This window comes from Callithrix jacchus, chromosome 1 (assembly GCF_049354715.1).
Source record: "Callithrix jacchus isolate 240 chromosome 1, calJac240_pri, whole genome shotgun sequence".
Taxonomy (NCBI): Eukaryota; Metazoa; Chordata; class Mammalia; order Primates; family Cebidae; genus Callithrix; species Callithrix jacchus.
In genome coordinates, this window is record NC_133502.1 from 209,943,045 (window position 1) to 209,966,771 (window position 23,727).

Here is a 23,727-nt window from a genome sequence, read left to right on the forward strand (position 1 = left end):
CTCACTGCCGCAAAGTCTGGAACTGAGGATTCTCGGGGGAAGCAGAGAAAAGGTGCCAGAAGCACTCCAGGCCTCTGAGGACACAGTACAGACCACGGCAATGGCCTCACCCAGAGACACCCCCAACCCCCGTTTCCTGTTCCCGTCACCTCAGTTAATTCACTGTCCCTCTGGGATCACGGTCAGTGACTAGCACTCTGGTGTCACCAGGGTCTGGAGCGCTCTCCCTGGCACAGTGGGGATGAAACCAGAAGGAACGATCAAATGCCCAGGAACTTTCTTTAATTTTTATCACCTTTAATGTATTTTTAATAATTTTTTGCCTCATTTACCAGATAAATCATCTAAATAAATAGATGCTATACAGTCTCTTACCAATGTCAGTACAAAAATAAAACCGCGCTCTACATCCACTCTGACTCTCCCAGCACACACATACTCGGCAAAGGCATGTGCTTGGAATCAACTCGTGTCCCCGACCCCTCCCAGATACATTCATTTAGTCTGAACAAAGCTCGAAGCTCATTCTGTGCAAAGGAAGCGCTCTTGTGCTGAGACCTGGTGGCCGCGGCGGCCACTTATAAAGCAAAAGCTAAACCACCTCACAGAAGCACAGCGCCTGCCCCTGGAACGCGGGGAGAGGAGGAGGCTGGCAGCGAGGTCACCACCCTAACAGCGGTGATGGTCTTGCATTCCAAGTGGCCGTGCCAGGGGTGGGGGTATGTCCTCCGCACCCCCACCACAAAAGGAAAAGTACCCACAGGCCTCTACATTCAAAGTGGGTAGGGGCTGGGGGAAAGAAAGGCAGGTGGGCAAATGCTTTCTAAGCCCTCCCCCCACTCCCAAGATTACTGGCCTTTTAAGGGGCTGTGGGGGTGGAGGTCACTGTCTGCCTTGCTCTACTGGGCCACTCTGGGCTGGAAGGAGGCCTGCACGGCCACAGCCATAGGTGACCTCATAGAGGTCACCAGTCCCGGGGAATGGTCCTAACAGCCCACAGCCTTTTTCCCCAGGGAGCCCGCCTACTACAGCCCATGAGCCGTGTGGCTGCCGCGAGCTGTGCACCTCAGGCCCACCCGCCCCAGGTCACAAAACTGGAGTTGGCTCTCCCTGAGCCACGGGGTTCCCCATGGGCTATAAAGGGCTGAGTAAGGGGAAAGATACGTCCTGCTGCTACAGACAAAACAAGTGCAGCCCACACAAAAAGCCCCGTGAAATCACAGACCCATAGATTGCACAAATAGTTGTTTGAAAGTGACCGGGAAGCAGGGAGAAGGTCCCATGCCCCCCGGTGGATGGGGAGCCTGACTTCTGCTGGAAGCTGCCAGCCATATTCCAAAGCCATGGGCCAAGACATTCAACTAGAGATCCCCCCAACAACCCTCTCTCACCTTCCCCTCTGCTGGGCGCCCCTCTCCTGGAAGAGCTCCCCTGGGACCCCAAACTTTCCCTTCCCCTCCACGGGGCCCCACAGCTGGAGACGGGGAGTGACTCCTGCCACCCCTTTTCCAGACCCACCCCACATATTCCTCTAGATTCCATTCCCTGGGCTGGAGGTGAATCAGGTCACCCTGGTGGGGACTGTCCCCCAGTGGAAGCACTGAATTGACCGTGGACAACTAAAGATCGAGGAGGAAGGACAGAGAGACTCAGGGATCTGGGCAGCCTGTCAACACAGCACCCCAGGCAGAAAGGGCTGTAGGCCGTCTTTGGTTTGGGAACTGGGAAGACAGGGTCTGGGAGAGAATCACCCTCTCCTTGCCTCCGTAGAGACTCTGTGACTTCCTGAGGACACAGCACAGAGCTTCCGGGAGGGTGGGCAGCTTTCAAACTCACCGACCACACTCCACTCTTGGTGTGTGTTACCCTGACTGACAGCCAAGGAAAGACAGGAGAGCCGGCATTTTTGATGCTCCCCTCAAGCCCCCCCAATCTGGCCTTTTCTCCCCTACAGGACTGGAAGAGAAGGAGAAGTCACTCCTCACTGGCAGAGAAGCCACTGGCCGCCAGGACACCTTTGTACAAGCCAGAAAACAGTGCCGCTCACCAGAGGATGGTACAAAGCCTGCCCATCACACACAGGCAGCCTGACCTCAGAGAGGCGTGGCAGAGGTCCCTCCACAGGAACACAGGTCAGCTCCAGCTGTGGCATTTAGGTTTGATGGGCAGGGGATGCAGAATGGGAGGAGGAAGGGGCTTAGGAGTCGAGGGCTGCCCTGAGAACACGGTGGGACACTCCCCGCCTCCCTGACTGCCCACACCTGGGCTGGCTGAGTTGGAGGGGAGGGCAGAAAAAAAGGGGAATCCAAAGGGTTGAAAAGTCACCTGAGTCAGAAAGAACAAGAACCCCTCAGGGGAGGAAGGACAGGGTCCAGATGTCTCAAAGCCTGTGCTGATACATCGCACAACTTAGCAGACGCCTGCACACCCGCAGCCTGGCCCTGTGCAGCTTAGAAACCGCTTCTGCATGCCTGAAGCCAGGGATGCCATCACACCCGTGCCAGACCCCTGCCCTCCTCTGAAAGCTGCAAGCAAGCAGCAAGGTGCATGCAAGGTGGAGGAAGTGTGGGTGTGGTGGCGCATTCTTTCGTGCTATGAATCGCCCAAGTTCCCCTGGCCAGGGTTTCTAAACCAGATTTGCAAGGCCCCTGTGGACACGTCAGCAGACCCACATGCGTTCGTGGGGCACATGGGAATGTACACGCGAAGGGTAACGCGTGCATACCTGTGCAGCCAGACGTGCATGAGCATTTCTGCATGGGCCAGGTGATGAGGGGAGGGCAGAGCTCTCAGCAAAAGGGTCTCTGCAGCACCTCCTCCCCGGGAAGGGTAGAAGCCTCTCTGAAGGGGAAGGGACTTGCCCCAAGTGACCTCAACCCTTCTTCCTGCCCCTTCCTCCTGCCCCACTCACTTTTGGTTGAAACCAGCCTCCACAGCCCACTGCAAAGCTGGAGTGGAAAGTTCAAGGTAAAGACCCAATCAAACCATAAAGGGGAAAAACAGCCAGCCAGGCTGGGGTGGGCCGCTCAGGGGAGAGGGTTTGGGCCTTCCAACACTCCTTTAACTCCTAGAACCTTCGGCTGCCTCACTAGAGGAGAATGATAATGGTGGTGTCCCTGGCAGGGGACATCCTGTCCCCATCCTGCCCTGGGGGTGGTCCCCCAACTCCCAGAGCAACTCTCTCCATCCCCAGCCTGAGGCTGCATGTAAACGTCCCTCAGAAAAAGGGCCGGGTGGTGGGAGAGTGGTGGCATCTTCTCCCCTCTTGCTGCTCGGTATTTTTTTAAATAAAATAATTACCCCGCCCCCAACCCATCCCTATCTCTGGAAGTCCCACCCCAAGCCCAAAAGAAAACAGTTTAAGAAGAGTAAAAACAGTGATTCAGAACTTCCCACTTCGGTCTCGGAAGAAGCCCTCAGCCGCCTGAGCCTCGCGGAAGGTGACGGTGATGGAGTTGGCGGTGATGTCCGTCACGGTCACTTCACTTGGGGGGAGCGCAGGTGTCCAGGGAGGGGGCCCCTCGGCCAGGTCGGCATCTGCTGCAGCGTGAGACACAGACAGACAGATGGGAGCAGCGTTGAAAAGTGAGAAGCCAGGCAGACCACCCAACCCCACCCCAACTCCAGGTCTTCCTCTCTGCGTCTTCAGCCAGCTCAGGGCCTCGCACAGGACTGGACACTGGGAGGAGGGCACTGAGGGCATCTTCCCAGCCTAGACAAGAGCTCATCCGGAGTGGGAAGACAGGAGGAGCCCTGGGCTAGTGTCCGGGCACTGAGCCCAGACCCGACTGTTCCCGCAAAGCTCTAAGGGCTCTCTTTGGACACTGAGTCAGTTGGACCTGATGACCCACAGGGCCCTTTCCAGTTCTGAGGGTCTCTGGGCCTGGGCCGCCTTACCCTCCTCTTCAGGGGGCTGTGCAGCAGGCTCCCACTCGCCGGCCGCCTGCAGGACATCTGGGGCCGGTTGCTCCTGCAGGAAGAGCTCCCGTCGATGGCTGTGGCTCTCCAGGTTGGGCCCGCGAGGCGGGAACTTCTTGCGTGAGAGCCGCAGGTACTTGTGGGCCTTTCGGGGCTTGCGGAGTGGGAAGGGCAGGGTGGGCACCAAGGGGCCCTTGTCCACCAGCTCAGGTGTCCCCGCCTTGACCACCCCCTCAGGGCTCCCGCTGCCGAGCGGGCAGGTCAGGGAGAAGCAGAGCTTCTCCTTGCCCTTGGCCTTGTGGGAGCTCCGCAGGTCCATGCTGTACAGCCGCTGCGGGGGCAAGCCAGGGCAGCGCGGGTCAGCCCCACCCTCCCACCCGCCACACGTTTGCTCATGCTGTTCCTCCCACCCGGAGTGCCCTTCCCACATCTGCCCACCCAACTCCTCCCCGTGCTGTGGACGGCCACCACCCCACCCAACTCAAGCCCAGAGAGTGGGCCCCCAAGCAGCCCCAGACTCTGCCAGCTCAGCCCCGCCTCTGGGCCCCACGGCACACTCTCATCTTCCCAGGGATGGGGGCTGGGGCCACACGTTTACTCCTTCCATACCCAGCAGAGAAGCATACAAGGACAAACTGAAAACTGACCGAGAGAAACCAATCTGAATGCATTACAGAGTTAGCCTTCATTTCAGGAAAGGCCTCTGCTTGCCAGAGCACCTCCAAAACTGACGCTGCCGGCTCACCCAGGAGATGGCACAGGGCAGAGGGCAAAGGGTGTGCCCTTGGAGTTGCTTGGGGCAAAGCCAAGCAAGCGGCGCATACAGCACCGCACCACATGCCCGTGCCGCCCAGCGGAAGGGACAGGGCTCCACCCAGCTGCAGATGCACCTGACCCCTCCAGGGTGCTCCTGGGCCCTATGTGCTGTTTGTAATTTCGGAATTTATCTTATTTACTTTGGGAGAATTTACACGAATCCACAAAAGATCCACGGTGCCAAGATGTTGGGAGACTCTGGATCACCGGAATAGGACCTTTTCCTGCCACCTGTCACCAAAGGCCAGGAGATCCCAGGAAGAGACAGCCATTAGATGTGACCTGTGAGGTCAAACACCTCCAAGCTGAAGGAAGAGATGACAATGCAGGCCCCGCTCACAGTTGTGCCTGCTAACGGCACCACATGTCCCGAGGTGCGGTCTGCAGTGATGGGAGGAGGCTGAACTGGGAGAGGACTGGGAAAACACTGCAGTGGCTAGGAGGCCCGTCCCGCAGGCAGCTGACTCAAAACACACTCCTCCCACCGCGCTCGCAGGCCATCAGAAGCCCAGTATAGGCCGAGGATGGTGGCTTATGCCTGTAATCCCAGCACTTTGGGAGGTGGAGGTGGGTGGATCACCTGAGGTCAGGAGTTTGAGACCAGCCTGGCCAACGTGGTGAAACCATTTCCGCTAAAAAACACAAAAATTAGCCAGGCGTGGTGGCAGGCACCTGTAATCCCAGCTACTCGGGAGGCTGAGGCAGGAGAATCACTTAAACCTGGGAGGCAGAGGTTGCAGTGAGCTGAGATGGCACCACTACACTCCGGCCTGGGTGACAGAGCAAGACTCTGTCTCAAAAAAAAAAAAAAAAAAAGAAGCCCAGGACATTCTACCATTCTGCAAGGCAGCTTCTTCTTCCTTGGCAAGCTCATCACAAGAGAACTGCAGCTATTAAAGTGACGCAGGTGGTAACAGTCATGTCCTGGGTAAGCTACCGGACTCCCTGGGCCTCGGTTTCTTTCTCAGCGAAACAGTGAAGAGGCTGTAGGAGCCAGCCTCCAAGGAGGGCCCCACCCATCCCCACCTCCTGGAATTCCCACCTCTGGGCAGTCCCTTCCCACACTGAGTGCTGTGGTGTGTGACTTCCCAGGCTAGGACATAAAAGACACTGTGGCTTCTTCCCTGCACACTCAAGCAGCCCTCTGGAGAGGTCCACGCTGTGAGGAACAGCTCCTGCCAATGCCCAGCCCTGACTTGCCAGCCCATGAGCAGCCCCCTCAGAAGCAGATCCCACAGCCCTGGCCAAGCCTACAGATGACTACAGCCCAGCCAACACCTTGACTGCAGCCCAAACTCGAACCACTACAGAACCAGCTAGTGCCTTCCCTAATTCCTGACCCCCAGAGACTATGGGAAATCATAAATGGTTACTGCTCTAAGTTGCCACGTTAGCGGGGAGAGAGAATGAACACACCTGCCCCGTGGGCTTAGTATGTGGAGTGTGTTCACTGATGAAGCACACCAGCACAGAGTCTGGCATGCAGACGTCTGGGAGATGTTACTTTCCTTCCTAGGCTCAATTCAAGCCAAACACAGTGGAACACACCCACTGCATGAAGGGAGGCCCACCCACGATGTGAAAGCCTCCATGGGCTATAAGCAGGAGTGGCCAGGACACGTGATGTGGACCACATGCAAATGGACCATGAATCCTGACTTTCTGGCTTCCAATGCCCTGCCTGGGGGCCTTATTACATTAAGGAGAGCGGGTATTCTCTTCACCCCCATTTTACAGGTGAAAAGATTTGCCTACAACCACACACAGGCAGAGTATTCCTTACCCGAAATGCTTGGCACCAGAAGTGTTTCGGACTTCAAATTTTTTTAGGAGTTTGGAATATTTGCATCATATTTACTAGCTGAGCATCCCCAATCCAAAAACCCGAAATTCAGAATGCTCCAATGAGCACTTTCTTTGAATACCATGTTGGTGCTCAAAGTATTTTGGATTGTGGAGCATTTCAGACTTTGTTTTTTTCTGGCGGGGGGAGCAGAGTTTCAGTCTTACCACCCAGGCTGGAGTGCAATGGCATGATCTTGGCTCACTACAACCTCTGCCTCTCGAGTTCAAGCAACTCTCCTGTCTCAGCCTCCCAAGTAGCTGGGATTACAGGTGCCTGTCACCACACCTGGGTAATTTTTGTATTTTCAGTAGAGATGGGGTTTCACCCCATTGGCCAGGCTGGTTTTGAACTCTTGACCTCAGCTGATCTGCCCGCCTTGGCTTCCCAAAGTGCTGGGATTACAGGCGAGCCACCACACCTGGCCGAATTTCAGATTTTGGATCAGGGAGACTCAACCTGTGACTGTGCTGCTCCACACTCCACTGACCTGTCACTGCAAAGCACTGAGGTTAGCAAAGGCCCCAAAGACCTATGACGCAGGCATGCCAGATGCTGCAGAGACTCGGGCCCCCACTTGACTGAAGGTTGGAAGAGGAGGCTCTGTAAGTTTTTTCCCACTCGAAAATGACACACTTCTAAGAGTCTGACATCCCAAGGCTATAGTTCTACAGATCTAAGACTCTGTTTCTTGGATTCGGAAATTCTAGTCTCTTATGTTTCCTCAATTCTAACATTTATGTTTCTGAGGTTCTCAATGATTATAATTTTCTGTTTAAGGATTCTGAGCATTAAAAGGGGCTCAAAGCTTTCAAGACTTCCTTACAGCAACATTCTAAGCTTTCAAAATCCTAGGATTCCACTGGCTCTAGGCCCACCCTCCCTCCCACCATGGCACCTCCCACTCAGTCTGTCTTGCCAGGGCACCAGCCCCCCTACACCACAGGCTTTCCCCACCTCCTCCCATCAAAACTTACCCAAGTGGCCCACCCCACAGTGCCCTGGGTGGTACAGGGGAGGGGACACAGATCAGCTCAACCAGCCAGTGTAAATGCACCAAGGGGCCGAAGGGGACTGGGGGCTGGACAGGGGGAGAAAGGAGGCACAAAGGCAGGCCGGTTACCTGCAGCAGAAGCCGCTTGGGTTTCGGACCTCTCTTCCTATACCCCGACGCTCGGTCTCTCTCCTCCCTGGGGTGTGAAGCAGGTGGCAGAAGAAAAGGAAACACTGGTGACATCTAAGGGAAGGGAAGGCATCCGCTTCGCCCGTCCTCTGCTCTCTGCCAGGGAGTGGACAATCCCCATTGGCCTGCCCATCCATCCTCCCCATTGCCTGGCTGGAGCTCTAACAATGGGGGTCACATGTTCAGCTCCCAGGGCCTTGGTCTTCCCATCTGACAAATGGGGAGGGCAACTGCTGAGGCGGGGACTTGCAGCATCTCGAAAAACATGTGGGTCCTTCTGGGGCTCCAGAGCCATGTCAGGGCTCTGCTCGACATGCTCCTGGGGACCCCCTAAAAACATGGCTCAATTTTTCCTCCTAGGGGAGTGATACAAGGCAAATCCAATTTGCCTTGAATGTTCCAGGGAGCTAATTGGAATGGCGAGTCCCTGTGTGAGTGATGTTCTGCACAGGATGCCCCAAATTTGGGATCTCTGTGAACCTGGGAGAGCAGAGAGGCTCCTACCGTGTCTGTACCATCTTGTTGGGGGACAGGAGGAAAATCAGCCTGTTCTGAGTGCCCAGTAGATGCCTTCCCATGTGCCAAATACACAAAGCACAGCTGAGGCCGGGTGAGGTGACTCATGCCTGTAATCCCAGCACTCTGGGAGGCTGAAGTGAGCAGATAACTTGAGCTCAGGGGTTTGAGACCAGCCTGGGCAACATGGTGAAACCCCATCTACCAAAAATATAAAAATTAGCCAGCCAAGGTGGTACACACCTGTGGTCCCAAATACTCAGGAGGCTGAGGCAGGAAAATTGCTTTGTTTTTTTTTTTTTTTTAATGGAGTCTTGCTCTGTCACCCAGGCTGGAGTGCAGTGGTACGATCTCAGCTCACTGCTGCAACCTCCACTTCCCAGGTTCAAGCAATTCTCCTGCCTCAGCCTCCCGAGTAGCTGGGATTACAGGTGTCCACCACCATGCCCATCTAATTTTTGTATTTTTAGTAGAGACAGGGTTTCACCATGTTGGCCAGGCTGGTCTCGAACTCCTGACCTTAGGTGATCTGCCTGCCTCGGCCTCCCAAAGTGCTAGAATTACAGACATGAGCCACCACGCCTGGCTGAGAATTGCTTGAACCTGGGAAGCAGAGGTTACATGAGTCAAGATCGCACCAGTGCACTCCAGCCTAGGTGACAGAGTGAGATTCCATCTCAAAAAAAAAAAAAAGCATGACTTGATGATGCCACAAAGCTACACATGACATGCAAGACAACACAACCAGAGACTCCAAACTGCCAAAAGTAGTGGGGAGAGTCAAAGCACGTCATCCTGCCTCCCGCTTCAGTTCTCTCCACCCACACTCTCTGGAGCCCCCGGTACAGAGGCCACGTGGACAGCAGAAAGAATGTGGAGGCCAGGATCTCACCCCTTCTCCCCTTCCTGGTCGTGTGACCTTGGGCCAGGCTCTGACGCTGAGCTCAGCACACACCAGTGAACCTGCGGCATATATTGCAAATGTCTGAACATCCACAGAGCCTCCATCCCCTGCAGGATAGATACCCGGGGGCCAAGGGATAGGACCCCGGAGGAGGATTGGAATCTGGACCTTTGATACCTGCCCAAGCTCCAAGGATTCCCAAGTGTCACACCCTGTTGGACCAAGACCCCACCACACACCTAGGAGGCAGAAAGAAACACTGGGATGGGGGACACCGATTTTTTTTTTTTTTTTTTTCAATGGAGTCTCTCTCTGTCACCCAGACTGGAGTGCAATGGCAGGATCTCCGCTCACTACAACCTCTGCCTCCTGGGTTCAAGCAATTCTCCTGCCTCAGCCTCCTGAGTAGCTGGGATTACAGGTGTCCACCACCATGCCCAGCTAATTTTTGTATTTTTAGTAGAGACAGGGTTTCACCATGTTGGCCAGGATGGTTTCAATCTCCTGACCTCAGGTGATCCACCCACCTTGGCCTCCCAATGTGCTGGGATTACAGGCGTGAGCCACCGCGCCTGGCCAGACACCAATTTTTAAAGGAAAGCACAGTGAAATTTGTCCTTTGAATCCATGGCAGGAAACCTCCTGGGGGAGGAGCCGTGAGAACCCAGCAAGGGGCAGTGAAAAGCCACAACTTGGAGGTGTGAGCCCTGGCTAGGTCCTTGCTGTGAGGCTCCTGGACTCCTCCAGCCTGCTTCCTTCTCTGTCAAACAAGACCCTCATCTTTGCCTCAGGAGGTTGCCACAGGGGCCAGACACAAATGATTTTGTGAAATGGTGCCACGCCGCATAAGGCAGGCGGGCTGGGAGAGGCAGGGGATCTGGGTTGCCTGCTGGCAGGGAGGGCGGCCAAACAGGGCACATGGAATAGTCAGGGCATGCTCCGAATCCCCGGGGGGCTCTGGCAGAGGTGGGAGACTGACTTTGCCCAGGCCACTTGGATAGGAGGTGGCAGAGAGATAGGCCAGAACTCAGAAATACCAGCCCCAAAGGCCACGCTCCTGCCCAGCCTTCCCTGAGCTTGATCAGACGCTCCTTCTGGCCCTGAGAGGTCCTCTAGAGACGCTGTCTCTGACCTGTCACTCCAGCACCACTGGCAGTGCACACTGGGGATCTCCGTGAAGCGTTTTCACATTCTTCACTGGAACGGAAACCTCTTACGGGCCCCTCTAAGGTTTCACCCTGGCAAAATCAGGGTGTTCTTCAGGGTGGCCCATTTTAAAGCAGAGGGACTGAGGCCTGGGTGGGTAAAGGAAGTGACCAAAAGCACCCCACGATAGGAAAGGGACCCAAGGTCCTCTACTGCCCTGGGACTCGGTGCTCACCACTTTTACCCAGCTGCAGACCAGGCTGGCCTACCCCATCGGACACCACCACCCTGCCCCAAGAACTCCTGCCAAGCCAGCAGCAGGCTCCTAGGAAGCCTTCAAGCCGGCCCTAAGTCCCACCCGGCAGCGCCGAGGACACCGTACTTCTCCTCGTAGGCCATGACAAGGCGGGGGTCCAAGATGTGCTCTTCTGGCTCCCACGTGCTGTACCTGGGAAGAGGAATGAACGGTCAGAGTCGGGGCTAGGCACGGTGGCTTACGACTGTAATCCAAGCACTTTGGGAGGCCAAGGCAGGCAGATCACCTGTGGTCAAGAGATCGAGACCAGCCTGGCCAACATGGCAAAACCCTGTCTCTACTAAAAATACAAAACTTAGCTGGGCGTGGTGGTGGCGCCTGTAATCCCAGCTACTCAGGAGGCTGAGACAGGAGAACTGCTGAAACCCAAGAGGCAGAGGCTGCAGTGAGCTGAGATCACGCCACTGCACTCAACCTGGGCAGCAGAATAAGACTCTCAAAAAAATAAAAATTATTATTTTTTAATTTTAAAAAAAGCTTTAAAAGAGAAATTAAAACTTTTTTAATAGATGAAAGCTTATAGAATATGAAGCAAATATTTTGTACAACTGTACATGTTTGTGTTTTAAGCTAAGTGTTACTACAAAAAGAGATAAAAAGTTAAGTTTATAAAGTAAAAAAGTTACTATAAGCTCAGGTTAATTTATTTTTAATTTTATTTTTTTGAGACGAGGTCTTGCTCTTGTCGCCTAGGTTGGAGTGCAGTGGCACAATCTCGGTTTGCTGCAACCTCCGCCTCCTGGGTTCCAGAGATTCTCCTGCCTCGGCCCCCCTGAGTAGCTGGGATTACAGGCACACACCACCACGCCTGGCTGATTTTTACATTTTTAGTAGAGACGGGGTTTCACTATATTGGCCAGGCTGGGCCTGAACTCCCAACCTCAGGCGATCCACCCACCTGGGCCTCCCAAAGTGCTGGGATTACAGGCGTGAGCCACTGTGCCCGGCCTAGATTAATTTATTATTAAAGAAAACCATTTCTGGGCCAGGCATGGTGGCTCACGCCTGTAATCCCAGCACTTTGGGAGGCTGAAGCAGGTGGATCATGAGGTCAAGAGATAGAGACCATCCTGACCAACATGGTAAAACCCCGTCTCTACCAAAAATACAAAAATTAGCTGGGCGTGATGGCATATGCCTGTAGTCTCAGCTATTCGGGAGGCTGAGGCAGGAGAATTGCTTGAACCCGGGAGGCGGAGGTTGCAGTGAGCAAAGATTGAGCCACTGCACTCCAGCCTGGTGCCTGGTGACAAAGTGAGACTGTCTCAAAAAAAAAAAAAAAATTTCTGTATAAGTTAGTGTGGCATAAATGTACAATGTTTCCAACAGCCTAGGTCTTCATATTTCACTCACTGATAGTGAGTGGCACGTGTCTGGGTGACAGAGCAACTTCCGGCTCTGCAAACTCCGTTCCTGGGAAGTGCTCTAGAAGGTGTCCCACGTTTTGTCTTTGATGCTGCTGCATTCTTCCTGTCCCTTTTCTAGTTTGGATGCATTCAGTACAGTCATATGCTGTGCAGGCTTGTAGCCTAGGCACAGCAGGCTCTACCACATAGCCCAGGTGTACAGTGGGTTGTGCCATTTAGGCGTGGGTAAAGTCACTCTATGACGTTCACACAATGAAATCACCTAACAATGCATTTCTCAAAATGTACATCCCTGTCATCAAGCAACGCATGACTGTGTATAAAATATACGCAGACAAAAGCCAAGCGATGCTCTGTAGTCCTGCCCAGAGGCTCTGCTAGGTCAGATGGAAAGCAATGGGTGCCAGCGAGGGGTTAAAAGGCAGAAGGAGCCTGGGAGAGCCCCTGCCCTGATGCCTTCCTGGCCCTAGAGCTGAGGCCTCTACCTCACGCCATCCTGGAAACCACCTAACCCTAGTTCAGTCCCAAAAAGCTGCATAAGGACAGGATGCTTGACTCCTTGCTTCCTCTAACACTCTGGCATACCCACTTAAGTGTCAGGCCTCTGTGGGCCCGCAGTGAAGCCCTGAGCCAGGACCACCCCTTCCCATGTGCCCCCTGCCAGCCGGCCCTCCCTCCCTGTGGGTGCTCCCATCAGTCTAGTCAACTCCTAGTGGACCCTTAAGAGCCAGGTCTTTGTAGCCTTCCCTGACATCCCTCCCAGGCTGTCCCACTGCCAGCAGGACGAGCCTGCCCCTCCTCCGCTCTCCTTACAGCTAGCCAGGCCCTGGCCATAATCACTGTTGGACTAGGAGACACCCTGGCTGGCAGAGCCCTGCAAAGTGGCCCGCTCAGGCCCTCCCGGGGCTCTGGGAAGGGCTGGGGAGCCCCTGCAGAAATGCTGAAAGCGAAACTACAGCAGAAGCCACCAGAGGCTGGCAGCCACTCTAACCCTTCCTCCCCCCTCCCCCCGGAAAAAGCTGAATCTCCTCAGCTCCAACTGGTAGGAAGGGGAATTCTGTGCTCCTTCTGATAGTGGGTTTCAGCATGCTTCTCCGCACCGCCCTGCCCATGGCTTGCTGAGGTCCCTACCCTTCTCTGAACTTGTTTTCTTAACTCAAGAATAACGACCACACAGCAACAGCTGGTGCAGCAGGGACCCCACCCATCCTCAAAAGGTGCTAATAAGGTAGGTGCTTAGTTCTTACCCCCATTTTACAGATGGAGAAACTGAAACACGGAGGTTCAGCAGCCAGCCCAGGGTCACTGAGCCATTCAGTGGCCACCCTCTGCCTTTAGGCCCCTCCCAGGCCACCGCGTCTGGGACCCCCGGCTGTGCCGCCCCCGGGTGCCCCGGAAGGCTCGGTAGCCAGCCCAGGCAGCGGGGTCTGAGGTAACACGGTCAATCGCACTTGGCAGCTGGGTGCAGCCCCAAGTTGGGGGCGGGGGCGGCACCAGCGTCTTAACCGCTTGGACCCAGCCGGTAAAGGGGACGCCGCGCCGCGCCGCGCCCTCCGCAGTGCAGGAGCCTGGAGGAGCCGCGGGGAACGCGCTTCCGAAGAGTCCAGGAGCGTGCCACCAGCGTGGGCACGGCGGATCGAAAGGATTAGACCCCCACGATCACCGGAGACCTTTGGGTGCCTGGAGGAGAGCGGGCCCTTGTACGTCCCAGGACACCCTTCCCACACCAGGAGAGATAGGGTGGAAAGGAGCCAGGGCTCTGGGGACACGCACGTTGCCTGGGATGAGCAGCCCGCGGCGTGGATACTGGGGGACCGCGGGGACTGCATTGGGCTAGCGGTGCCGGCGGGGCGGGAACCGAGCGCCCTGTGGGAGGGGGCGTAGCGCCCAGGCCCCGCCCCCGCAGTCGGCGGCCGCGCGCACGCACGGAGTGGCGCGCGCACCAGGATTACCGGCAAACCAAGGAGGCGGGGGCGGGGACGGGACAGGGACGGCGCGCGCCAGCTCCGAGATAAACACGGCCACGTGACCGCCCCACCCCGCCCCACACCCGGTAAACAAGCCCTGGCGGTCTCGCCCGAGCCCGGCCGCGCAGGGCTTGACACGCTAGGGTGAGGGCATGGAGTGGGAAGGGGCGCGGCAGGTGCAGGACCCCCGCCCCCAGCCGGCCTTTCCTGGGGGCGGGGGGGGGAGCGGGGCTTAGGGGGCGCTGCTGAGCTGTGACGCAGGCGGCCTTGGGGGCAGGGGGAAGCACCCCAAAACCCTACAGAGCCAGGCCAACCCCCAAGTTCCAGTCCCCACTCCAACTGAAAGCTGCCCCTTATGAGAAACACCATGGGCTCCGATCCAGACTGCGGGGTGCGGCGTCGTTCAAGTGACTCCACTGCTCTGGGGCCTCATTCTGAAGTGGGCCCACCAGTAGTCACAGCCGTTTAGGGAGGTGGTGAAGATTAGATGTGTTAAGCCACGTAAAACGTTTCCAACAGGCCGGGCGCGGTGGCTCACCCCTGTAATCCCAGAACTTTGGGAGGCCGAGGCGGGTGAATCACGAGGTCAAGACATCGAGACCATCCCGGTCAACATGGTGAAACCCCGTCTCTACTAAAAATACAAAAAATTAGTTGGGCATGGTGGCGCGTGCCTGTAATCCCAACTACTCAGGAGGCTGAGGCAGGATAATTGCCTGAACCCAGGAGGCAGAGGTTGCGGTGAGCCGAGATCGCGCCATTGCACTCCAGCCTGGGTAACAAGAGCGAAACTCTGCCTCAAAACAAAAAACAAAAAACATTTCCATCAGTGTGGTACACAGTGAAGGCAAATAAGCCTGAATGAAATCAATGAAAAGCCCAGGCAGCGGAAAAATCTGCGGCTCCTAACTTGAGGCTCCCCAGCCTCGGTGGAGACAGCCCTAGCTCCCATTCTGCCCCAGCAGGGTATTAATAAATCTTATCTTGTGTCAGGCAGTCTTCAGCAGGGCGCCATGAGGTTAGGGCCTCTTTTATAGGTGGGGAAACTGAGGCACAGAGAGGCTGAAGGCTTTGCCCTGGGTCACTCAGCTGTAAATTACAACTAGAGTTCAGAGGTGGAAAGCCTCAGCACTTCCCACAGACGAGTCTGGTCACCTCTAGTGGAGCTGGCTGTGGCATCAGAGAGGTAGGCCCCCAAGCCCTGGGCCAGGCAGCCCTTAGTTCACATCATGGCAGCTCCAAGACCCTGGGCAAGGCCTCTTCTCTGTTGTAGGCTCTGTCTCTCCATCTGTAAAATGGGTTGCTATGAGTGGCTGAATGAGCCAATGCCTGATTTACAATAGGGGTTTATTCTCTGACAGCCTGGCCATGGCTGTGACCACTGATATCATTCCTAAAACTCCACAGAGCCAGTTCTTCCAAAAAGATGGAGAACCATTCACAAGTAGGGCAGAGAGGAAGGCATTCTGGAAGGAGGAACAGCAGGACCCTAGACAGGCTAAAATGATCATCTGGAGGCCTCAGGCACAGCCAGCACCTGTAACTGACCATGTAACATGCCCTGCCCCCTGCCCCAGCCCCTCCCTGTGCCATTTGTTGTGCTTTCCAGAAGCAAGAGAGCCCCTCTGCCACGCTGGGGGGACAAAACAGGCAAGGCATGTAGTGGCTTAGCCTGGGCCTTGCACAGAGCGTCCAATTTTTGGGGGGCTTGAGGGGTATGGAGTCTTGCTGTGTCCTCCAGGCTGGTGTGCAGTGGCGCGATCTCGGCCCACCGCAACCTCCGCTTCCCAGGTTCAAGTGACTCCTGCCTCAGCCTCCAGAGTAGCTGCGATTACTGGCACGTGCTACCATGCCTGGCTAATTTTTTATACTTTTGGTAGAGATGGGGTTTTTGCCATGTTGGCCAGGCTGGTCTTGAATTCCTGACCTCAAGTGATCCACCCACTTCAGCCTCCCAAAGTGCTGGGGTTACAGGCACGAGCCGCCGCGCCTGGCCCAGAGTGTCCACTGAAATCACGGTTCCTGTTACTGTTACTGAGAGGAACGTAAGTCTCCCCACCCAGAGGGCAGCTGCTGAGCAGGAGAATGACTCCCCCCACCCAGGCTGGCACTGCCCAGCCAAGGCTCCCAGGCCTGGAGGACACAGCCTGCCTAACTCCCCACCTCGCCACCCTCCTTCTCAGCTTTTTCTCCAAGCAAGGCCCCCTGAGGCAGGGAAGACAGAGCTGGCTCCCCTGCTTCTCTCCAGCATGAACTTCTGTTTCCCCCAAGTGAGGTGGGGATGGTTAGCAACTGTACTTGCCTCACACCCAGACTGTGGCGCTGTGCGAGGCATGAAGTGGGCACCATAGGGCATGGGGTTGGCAGTTATATTCTTGTAAGGACCACCCCTCTCTGGGCCTCAGTTTCCCCATCTGAAAAATGAGAGGACTGGCCTAAATGATTTCTAAGGATATTTTGAGCTCCTAAGAAGAATGGAATCCCCTAGGTCCCTTTCCTGACTGGGAAAAACAAAAAGAACTATGTTATCTATCTAGCTTGGTGTTAAAACCAAGTGTTTACTAAAGCGCTTGTACTGGGCTGAGCACGCACTTGCTAACTTACATCCACCATCTCACCCTCACAGAAGCCTGCAAAGGAGGCTTTGCTATCCCAATTTGAAGATGAGCAAGTGGAGACCCAGCCAAGGTGGGCCCCTGCCCCAGGGCTCATGGCTGTTGGGTGGACAGCCAGGCCTAAAATCCAGGATCAAAGTGGAGGGGGGTGACAAGGCAGTCAAGAGGGCCCATCTGGTGGCCTCAGCATGTTAAGAAACAAATGGGTCCCCGGGCCAGGGTTACTGCACAACAGAAGCATCGAGGGCCTCTGCTCTGGGAGCCTGGTTCCTTCCCTCCTGACGAGCCGCAGTGGGCAGACGGATTCTCATCCAGGATCAATCAAAGTAGGGGGAGGAACTTTTCATTCATAAGGGTCTCTGCTTACAGAAGAAAATCTTCCAAAGAGTAGAGTCTCCAGAGGAGGAAAAATAGTGTCCTGAAGGCTAACAACTGGTCACCAGGGCCGTGATGCCTCAGCTTCCCAGTGCGGAGCGAGAGAGGCAGGGCTGTGCGTGCCCAGGGAGGCGGTGTTCCTGCTGCCCACTCTGAGCATCATTGCTCCCTTTGCTGCCCCCTTCACCCAGGCTGGAAGCCCACCTTGAAGGAGCCGTGGGGGCAGCGGATCCTCCTTCAGCCCTCAGAATATTTGGGAAGGGAGAAGAGCAGTGGGGGTGGCGTGAGGGGTGGAGTGTATTCTCCGCTTGCCAAACCCAGTCATCAGGATACCCGCAGGTCACCCAGAACATGTGCCCAGGCCTTTCATCCCACAGGGCCACCAAGCCTGTGAGATGAGTGCAGGGCCTGGGTTTCTTAACCCATTTTGCAAAGAGAGAAGCTGAGGCACTGTGGGCTATCTTCCTTTCTGCTGTCTCTCCCCACCATCACCCCAGAATGGCCACAGGACCCCACATCAGGTCAGCCCCCACCAGCACAGCGGAGAGGCCCTGTCCCTGGCAGCAGAGGCCCTGGGCAGAGGGGGTTTCCAGGAGTCAGCCTCCAGGAGGTGGGGCAGGGGGTAGACCAATGGGAAGGCCCCACGACTAGCTCATTCCCTCCCCTCCCAACAACTCCCTGCCAGAAGGCATTGGTGGGTTCCTGGTAGGGCCTCAGCAGGGGAGGTGGAGCAGGTAGGGGGTCTCAGCTGCAGCTCCCTGCTCCCCAGCTCTGAGACTGGGAAGGCACGGAGGAGGCACCTGAAAAGGAGAAGGCCTAGTTCAAGTCCCAACTCTGCCTCCACTTGCTGTGTGACCTAAGGCAAGCTGCTTACCCTCTCTGAGCCTGTTTCCTCACCTTGATAGAGCCTGATCACATCTGCCTTACAAAGCTGTATGGGAGCCTGCTCCGTACAGCTGGATGGAAAAGTGCCGTCCAGGGGTGAGGGGGATTCAGGCTCTGCCCTTGGCCACAGAGCACTGAGGACTCAGTCAGCACTATACTTAAAGTGGCTGGGGGCCCCTCCTCCTGCCCAGCAGCCCTCTCCAGTAGCACAGATGCTGGGCCTTCACCTCCCAGTTGCCAAGAAAAGCCAGAGGGAAGGCAGGAGGGAGAGGAGACACTAACCAGCAGAAGCGCTCAACACTGTGCGAGGCAGAGTGAGAAGAGAAGCTGGAGACCCACCTTGACCCTCCTGTGGTCCAAGGGGAAACTGAGGCCCAGAGAAGATGATGATTAAATCAAGGTCAGCTGTTCAGTTACAAGAGCAGCTGAAGCTAATAGCTAGGCAGGGGAGGGGGCAAAAGGCAGGTGGAGGAATGCATGGGTAGACAGACAGACAGACACACACACACGAAGGAGCTTACTTTGGGGGCCATCCTTTCCACTTCACCAGATACTCGACTTTACCCTGAGGAGAGAGAGAAGCAGACACAGTGAGTCTCACGGTTGTCCCTACAGCTACTCGGAAGGACAGTTAAGGCCCAAAGGATCCCAGCTCCAAATCCCCACTGCAGACAGGTGTCCCCCAACACGCAAACACAATCCGTGGACCATTCACCAGATCCTCACCAACCCATATCACCGTGGCTGCTGCATGATCACCCACACTGCCCTCCCTATGACAGCACAGGAATGCATCTGGCCCCAAACACCTCTGAGGCTCCTGAGGCCTAAGCCCAGAGCTCATGTCACACGTGGGGAACTGGGACTACAGGGAGGTGTGCGTGCGTGGCCAAAGACCCACAGTGTTTGGAGCCCCAGTGCACAGGTCGGGACGCTTACTTTCTTTTTTAGATTGGAAGAGTCTCCAAATCTGAGAACATTCCTCTCTGGGGTGTTCCCCACGCTCCTCCCCCATCTGCTGAGTCTCCTCTCAGTCTTTGAGAGGCTGCCTCTGGCTCACAGGCAATGGGCCAGTGACTTGAGGACCCTTAACTCAAAAGACCCTGGCAAGACCCCATAGAAGACTGGCAAACTCTCCACCTTCAGAAGGGGTGGTCAGCCCTTCAGTTGTTAGAAAGTACAGCCATTTGAAACTTTACAGTTATGGTGGCTCATGCCTGTCACCCCAGCACTTTGGGAGGCTGAGGCTAGAAGATCGCTTGAGCCCAGGAAGGAGTTTGAGACCAGCCTGGGCAACATGGTGAGACCCCACCTCTGAAAAAAGGAAATTAGTCGGGCATGGTGGCACTTGTCTGTGGTTCCCAGCTACACAAGAGGATCGTTTGACCCAGGGAGGTTGAGGCTACTGTAAGCCACGTTTATGCCACTGTACCCCAGCCTGCATGATAGAGGCCTCGGTGCCAGACAAAAAAGGTTACAGTCCAACCCCATTCTGTGATAACCTGCTTTCTGCCAGCTAAAACTGACTCTCTTTCTCAGACTGAGAGCTGTTCAGCTTCATGTTAGCTTCTAGAGCCGGACAGACTCCATCTCAGCTTCTTCATATTAGTTATTTCCCACCATTCAGTATGTAACTGTATGTAACTGTAGTGCGAAGCTGGGGCAGGCTGACACTGGGCACCTCCAGGAATGCATTTGCGGATAAGAGGCCGAGTTAAGTGGCACCAGCAGAGCCTGGGAATGCAGGTGCTGTCGAGCGCCCAGAGCCCCCAGTATCTGTAAGTTGTCTGTCTTTCATGACAGCTTTACCCCTTGCACCCGGCACTGTTTCATTTCTCATGTACTGGTTTATCTTTTAAACTTTTGGCTTACTCTGCTTCTGTGAAGTTTGCTTCAGCTAGGTTCCCCTTCCCTTTTACAACTAGGGTCTAAAAGACCACCCAACTTTTTCTTAGGGGCCGAGAGAATTTTGGGCATTAGCTGCCTCTCGGTCACTGGCATAATAAAGGACTCATAATTCAATCTCAGAGTGTGGTGCATTCCTTGACTCGCTCAGGTGCAACAATTCAGTGAGTGAAGCCCCTCCATGCCAGAACTTTAAGACCAAGATATGAAACCTCCTCAGAGAGGCTTTCCCTAGCAACCCTCTCCCATGCTGTCTTCACCGGCACCTTGCAGTTCTATTTCTGCGGAGCACACAGCTCCATCTGAAGGCATCTGTCTGTATCTCCTCATTCACTGTGTGGTGCCTCTGCAGAATGCCAGCTCCCAGAGGGAAGGGATGGATCCCTGGGGCTTACTTAGACTGGTGCCTGGTACATGATAGATCCTCAATAAGTATTTTGAGTGACTGGCCGAAGAAATGATGGTCTCGATCTCTTGCACTACCCTGCGAGCCCCATCGTAGAGGGCGTTAGTGTTGTACCTGCTTCAGGCTACACAGCATGAAAAAGCACTGAGCTTTGTGGAATAAATTCATTCTCTTTTAAGTTGAGGAAACCCTAGGAAAAAGGAAGAGAAGGAGGAACAGCTGCCTCAATCAGAAGAGTAGAACCCCAAGCAGAGTTGAAGGAAGAAAGATGCTCCTGACCACCTTGACCTTCACCCTTGGCCCAAGATGCCAGGACTGAGATTTCTCTATGGAGAAAGAAGATGGGCTGGCAATCAGCCCAGCTGAGCTCCTGCTCTACCTCTCTAACTCGCTGAGTGACCTTGAGCAGGTCACTTCTTCTGCGCCTCAGTTGTTTTTTTTTGAGACGGAGTTTCGCTCTTGTTACCCAGACTGGAGTGCAATGGCACAATCTTGGCTCACTGCAACCTCCGCCTCCTGGGATCAGGCAATTCTCCTGCTTCAGCCTCCCCAGTAGCTGGGACTACAGAAGCACACCACCATGCCCAGCTAATTTTTGTATTTTTAGTAGAGACGGGGTTTCACTTTGTTGACCAGGATGGTCTCGATCTCTTGACCTCGTGATCCACCCGCCTCGGCCTCCCAAAGTACTGGGATTATAGGTGTGAGCCACCACATCCCGCCAAGCCTCAGTTTTTGTCTCTGTTAAATGGGAGGAGGTACCCTAGGGCCCCTCCCAGTCCGCCTGGAGCCTCCCAAAGGGCTGCAGGGAGGAGGAGACAAAGGAAGGACAGTAGTGAGTACCAGGAGAGGAACTTCTCCCCAAGCCTAACCTCCAGCCTTGGGCAAGCCCCCTTGCCAAACAAGTGCACAGGAGGTGTAGACGCCAGGCCGGGACAAAGTCCAGCCCCAACTGTGGGGTTCTGAAACTAGCAGATCAGACACCTCCTTAAATTGCAGGGTGTTATGTTTTGAAGGAGAAGGCAGATGGGATAAGGAGCCTAGGGGATGCCCCATCGCAGGGGGCGGGCTTCTGAGCCCTGGCCGGGCTAGGAGTTGAGGTGGGGTTGGGGCGGGGAAGAAGGATGTGCTCGGGTGGGGGTAGAGGCAACCAGATCGGAGAAGGCCAAAGTCCAGCAGGAGAACTTCTGAGGCCGGAGGAGGCTTTTCCAAAGCTCCACTTACTCGAAAGGACTTGGTGCCAAGCATCCAGAGTCCCGAGTTCAAGACCCAGCTCTGACACTAATGTGCTAGGCAAGTCCTTTCAACTTGGGCCTCAGTCTCCCCATATTTACAATAAAAGGGGAGCGCGGCGGGATGGTGCTCAGGATCCCTATGTCCGATCCCAGTCTCCAGCTCAGGCGAGCTCGGCCACCCCTAACATCCTGGAGAGACAACTTTTATTCTACTCGTCCTACACGGTGGCAGGGAAACTGAGGCACGGACTGGGGAGACGGGCCCAGCAGCGCAGGGCTGCAGGCGCTCCGCGCCCCGCTTTCCCCCTCAGCCCCAGCGTGGACGGAGCGGTGCTGGGGACGGGAGGGACCCCACCGGGGTCCTGGGAGCCGCCCCCGGGCAGCCTCACCTTCCGCACACGCTTCTTCCGGATGCTCTCCACGGCGAACACCTGCTCGCCGATTGCTGACAGCTCCATGCGGGGCGGCAGGGGAGCGGGCCCGGGGCCGGGCCGGGGGCGGAGCTGCGGGGCCGCGGCTGCGGCGCGCGATGCTGGGGCTGGCGGGGTCCCTGTCACCCTCGCCCGGGCGCGCACGCGCGCGCGTACGCGCGCACACCCCCTCGCGCTCCCTCACGCCGCCGACGTTCCATTTTTGAACCTGCGCAACGTTTTCAGCGGCGCCAGCGAGCGAGCGCGCGCAAGGAGGGGGCGGGGCAGGAGCGCGCAGGCCGGCCGCCGGGCTCTGCTCGCGCCCTGTGGGTCAGCCCCGCCCCCGAACCCGGGTCCTCCCCCGCCGTAGCCCCGCCCCGGGATCCGCCCCCCCCGCGTTGCTATTGGGCGGCGCGCCGCGTGCGCCGGGACGCGCGACTTACTTGTCTCGGGCGCCGGCTGGGGCGGGGCGGGGCGGAGGCTCGCGCGTCGCTTTTCGCTGTGTTGCCGGGTCAGGACGTGCTCCTTAATTCCTCCGCGGGCGCCTCACAGCCTCCCGGTGACTGCGAGGGGCCGAAACGGCTGGGCTCTGTGGGGCCGACGACAAAGTCGAGGCTCAAAGCAGGGAGGTCATTTGCCCACCTCCCGCAGCGGACGAGACGGGCCCGGGGCCCTTGAGTTGCCGGAGGGCCGGGACCCAGAAGGCTTCCCACCGTGTCCGGTCGTCGCAGGGCTGAGGTCTCCCTAATCCCGCCTTCGCCGCGGCGCAGTTTGGCCGGCGTCTCCACATCCGTCCGGCCACCCCTTCATCCTCCCCTATGTCAGCCCACCCGACCCTCCAAGGTCGATGCCGAGACGCGCGGGTCAGAAGCGGGCGCTACTGCCTCGAGGGCTCCCAGGCCCGGCCCTGGTTCGCGGCGGAAGCGGCCGCGGTGAGCTGAGGTTCCCCGGGGACGGATTTTGCCGCCGCGCTGCCCCAGCCTCCCCCAGGCCCGCCCGCACTGGGCGCCTGGTGTGTAGTAGGGGCTCAGCCATTTGTGGCACCAGGTCCGACACGAACTCTTGATTCCCCACCCCTTCCTTTTTGGCTAACGCGCCTCCATTCCTCGCGGGGAGCCGGGAGTCGTCCCTGCTCCTTCCTGCACTGCCCGCAACTCCTGGCGCTCAGTCCTCCCCTCAGGGACTCGGGTCGGCCGGCTCTCACCGCCCGGGGGGGGCGTCGCTTCTCTGGACCACAGCAGAGACCTCGCGGAGCTGCCGTCCCTCCGATCTCGGCCACAAAGTGCCAGAGTGCGCGGCTAAAATGCAGATCTGACGGCGTCGCCCTGTGCTGAAAAACTTTCCTCCTTATTCCCCTCAGAATAAAATCCAACACCTCTTTCTGGCACTCAGAAAAAGGGAATAATAGATTCACACCTGACTTTTCATCAAGAAGAACGGAAGCCAGAGAGAAAATAACCATCATCTTAGAATTATATATTCAATGAAAATGTCTTTAAAGGATTATCCGGTATGAAGCAGATGTATCCAGAACGTAGGGGAAATCATGGCACTCAGAAATACAAAAACTTAATAGTCTGCCACTGGCCGACTCTCCGGAGGGAGATTCCAAAGCGGGAACTTCAGGCAGGAGAAAGATGATCCCAGACGGAGCTCTCATGCAACAGGGAATAAAGAAAAATGAAGAACATTGATAGTGTGAAACAATAGCAGTGTCTTCTGGATGAAAACATTTGGAATACACAGCAGTGATGGTATATACTTGGGTGAGTGGAGTTAAAGTGTTTTAAGATCCTTGTATTCTTCAGGAGGAAGGTGAAGATAAGGTTTCAAACACACTGACAGATTGAAGAATCCAGGTTGTCGTTACTGGGATGAACACTGTAGGAGTGGAAATGCAGTGTATATTTATCCAAATGA

The 23,727-nt window shown here is 56.0% G+C and overlaps 1 protein-coding gene across 48 annotated transcripts; it reads right to left on the reverse strand.

Moving 5' to 3' along the window:
- Positions 1-276: 276 nt before the first annotated feature.
- CBX7 (chromobox 7) lies at positions 277-22,732 on the reverse strand. 48 transcript variants are annotated; one of them, XM_078341110.1, is made up of 6 exons: positions 22,251-22,732; positions 18,373-18,416; positions 10,685-10,774; positions 7,701-7,767; positions 3,898-4,249; positions 277-3,540 (listed from the first exon to the last, which is right to left on the reverse strand). In XM_078341110.1, exons 3-6 carry the CDS (start codon positions 10,723-10,725, stop codon positions 3,383-3,385), a joined length of 618 nt encoding a protein of 205 aa, XP_078197236.1. In that variant the 5' UTR covers positions 10,726-10,774; positions 18,373-18,416; positions 22,251-22,732; the 3' UTR covers positions 277-3,382. The 48 variants fall into 48 exon arrangements, 44 of the variants coding, with proteins under 44 accessions (XP_078197236.1, XP_078197182.1, XP_035127635.1 ...); XM_078341056.1 differs by having other exon boundaries at positions 7,701-7,814; XM_035271744.3 differs by lacking the exon at positions 22,251-22,732 and adding an exon at positions 21,787-21,984 and having other exon boundaries at positions 3,898-3,970; positions 10,709-10,774.
- Between the last annotated feature and the right edge of the window lie 995 nt (positions 22,733-23,727).

What these genes read in the sequence shown, in the direction of transcription:
- CBX7 (XM_078340960.1), bottom strand. Translation starts at nt 14,345, where the DNA reads ATGGTGTTTCTCATAAGGGGCAGCTTTCAGTTGGAGTGGGGACTGGAA. An exon ending in GGCTGCTCATCCCAGGCAAC is followed by an intron (nt 10,775 to 13,782) that starts GTGCGTGTCCCC and finishes TCCTCTTCCCAG; the next exon opens with GTACAGCACGTGGGAGCCAG. An exon ending in ACAGCCCCCTGAAGAGGAGG is followed by an intron (nt 3,541 to 3,897) that starts GTAAGGCGGCCC and finishes CTCACGCTGCAG; the next exon opens with CAGATGCCGACCTGGCCGAG.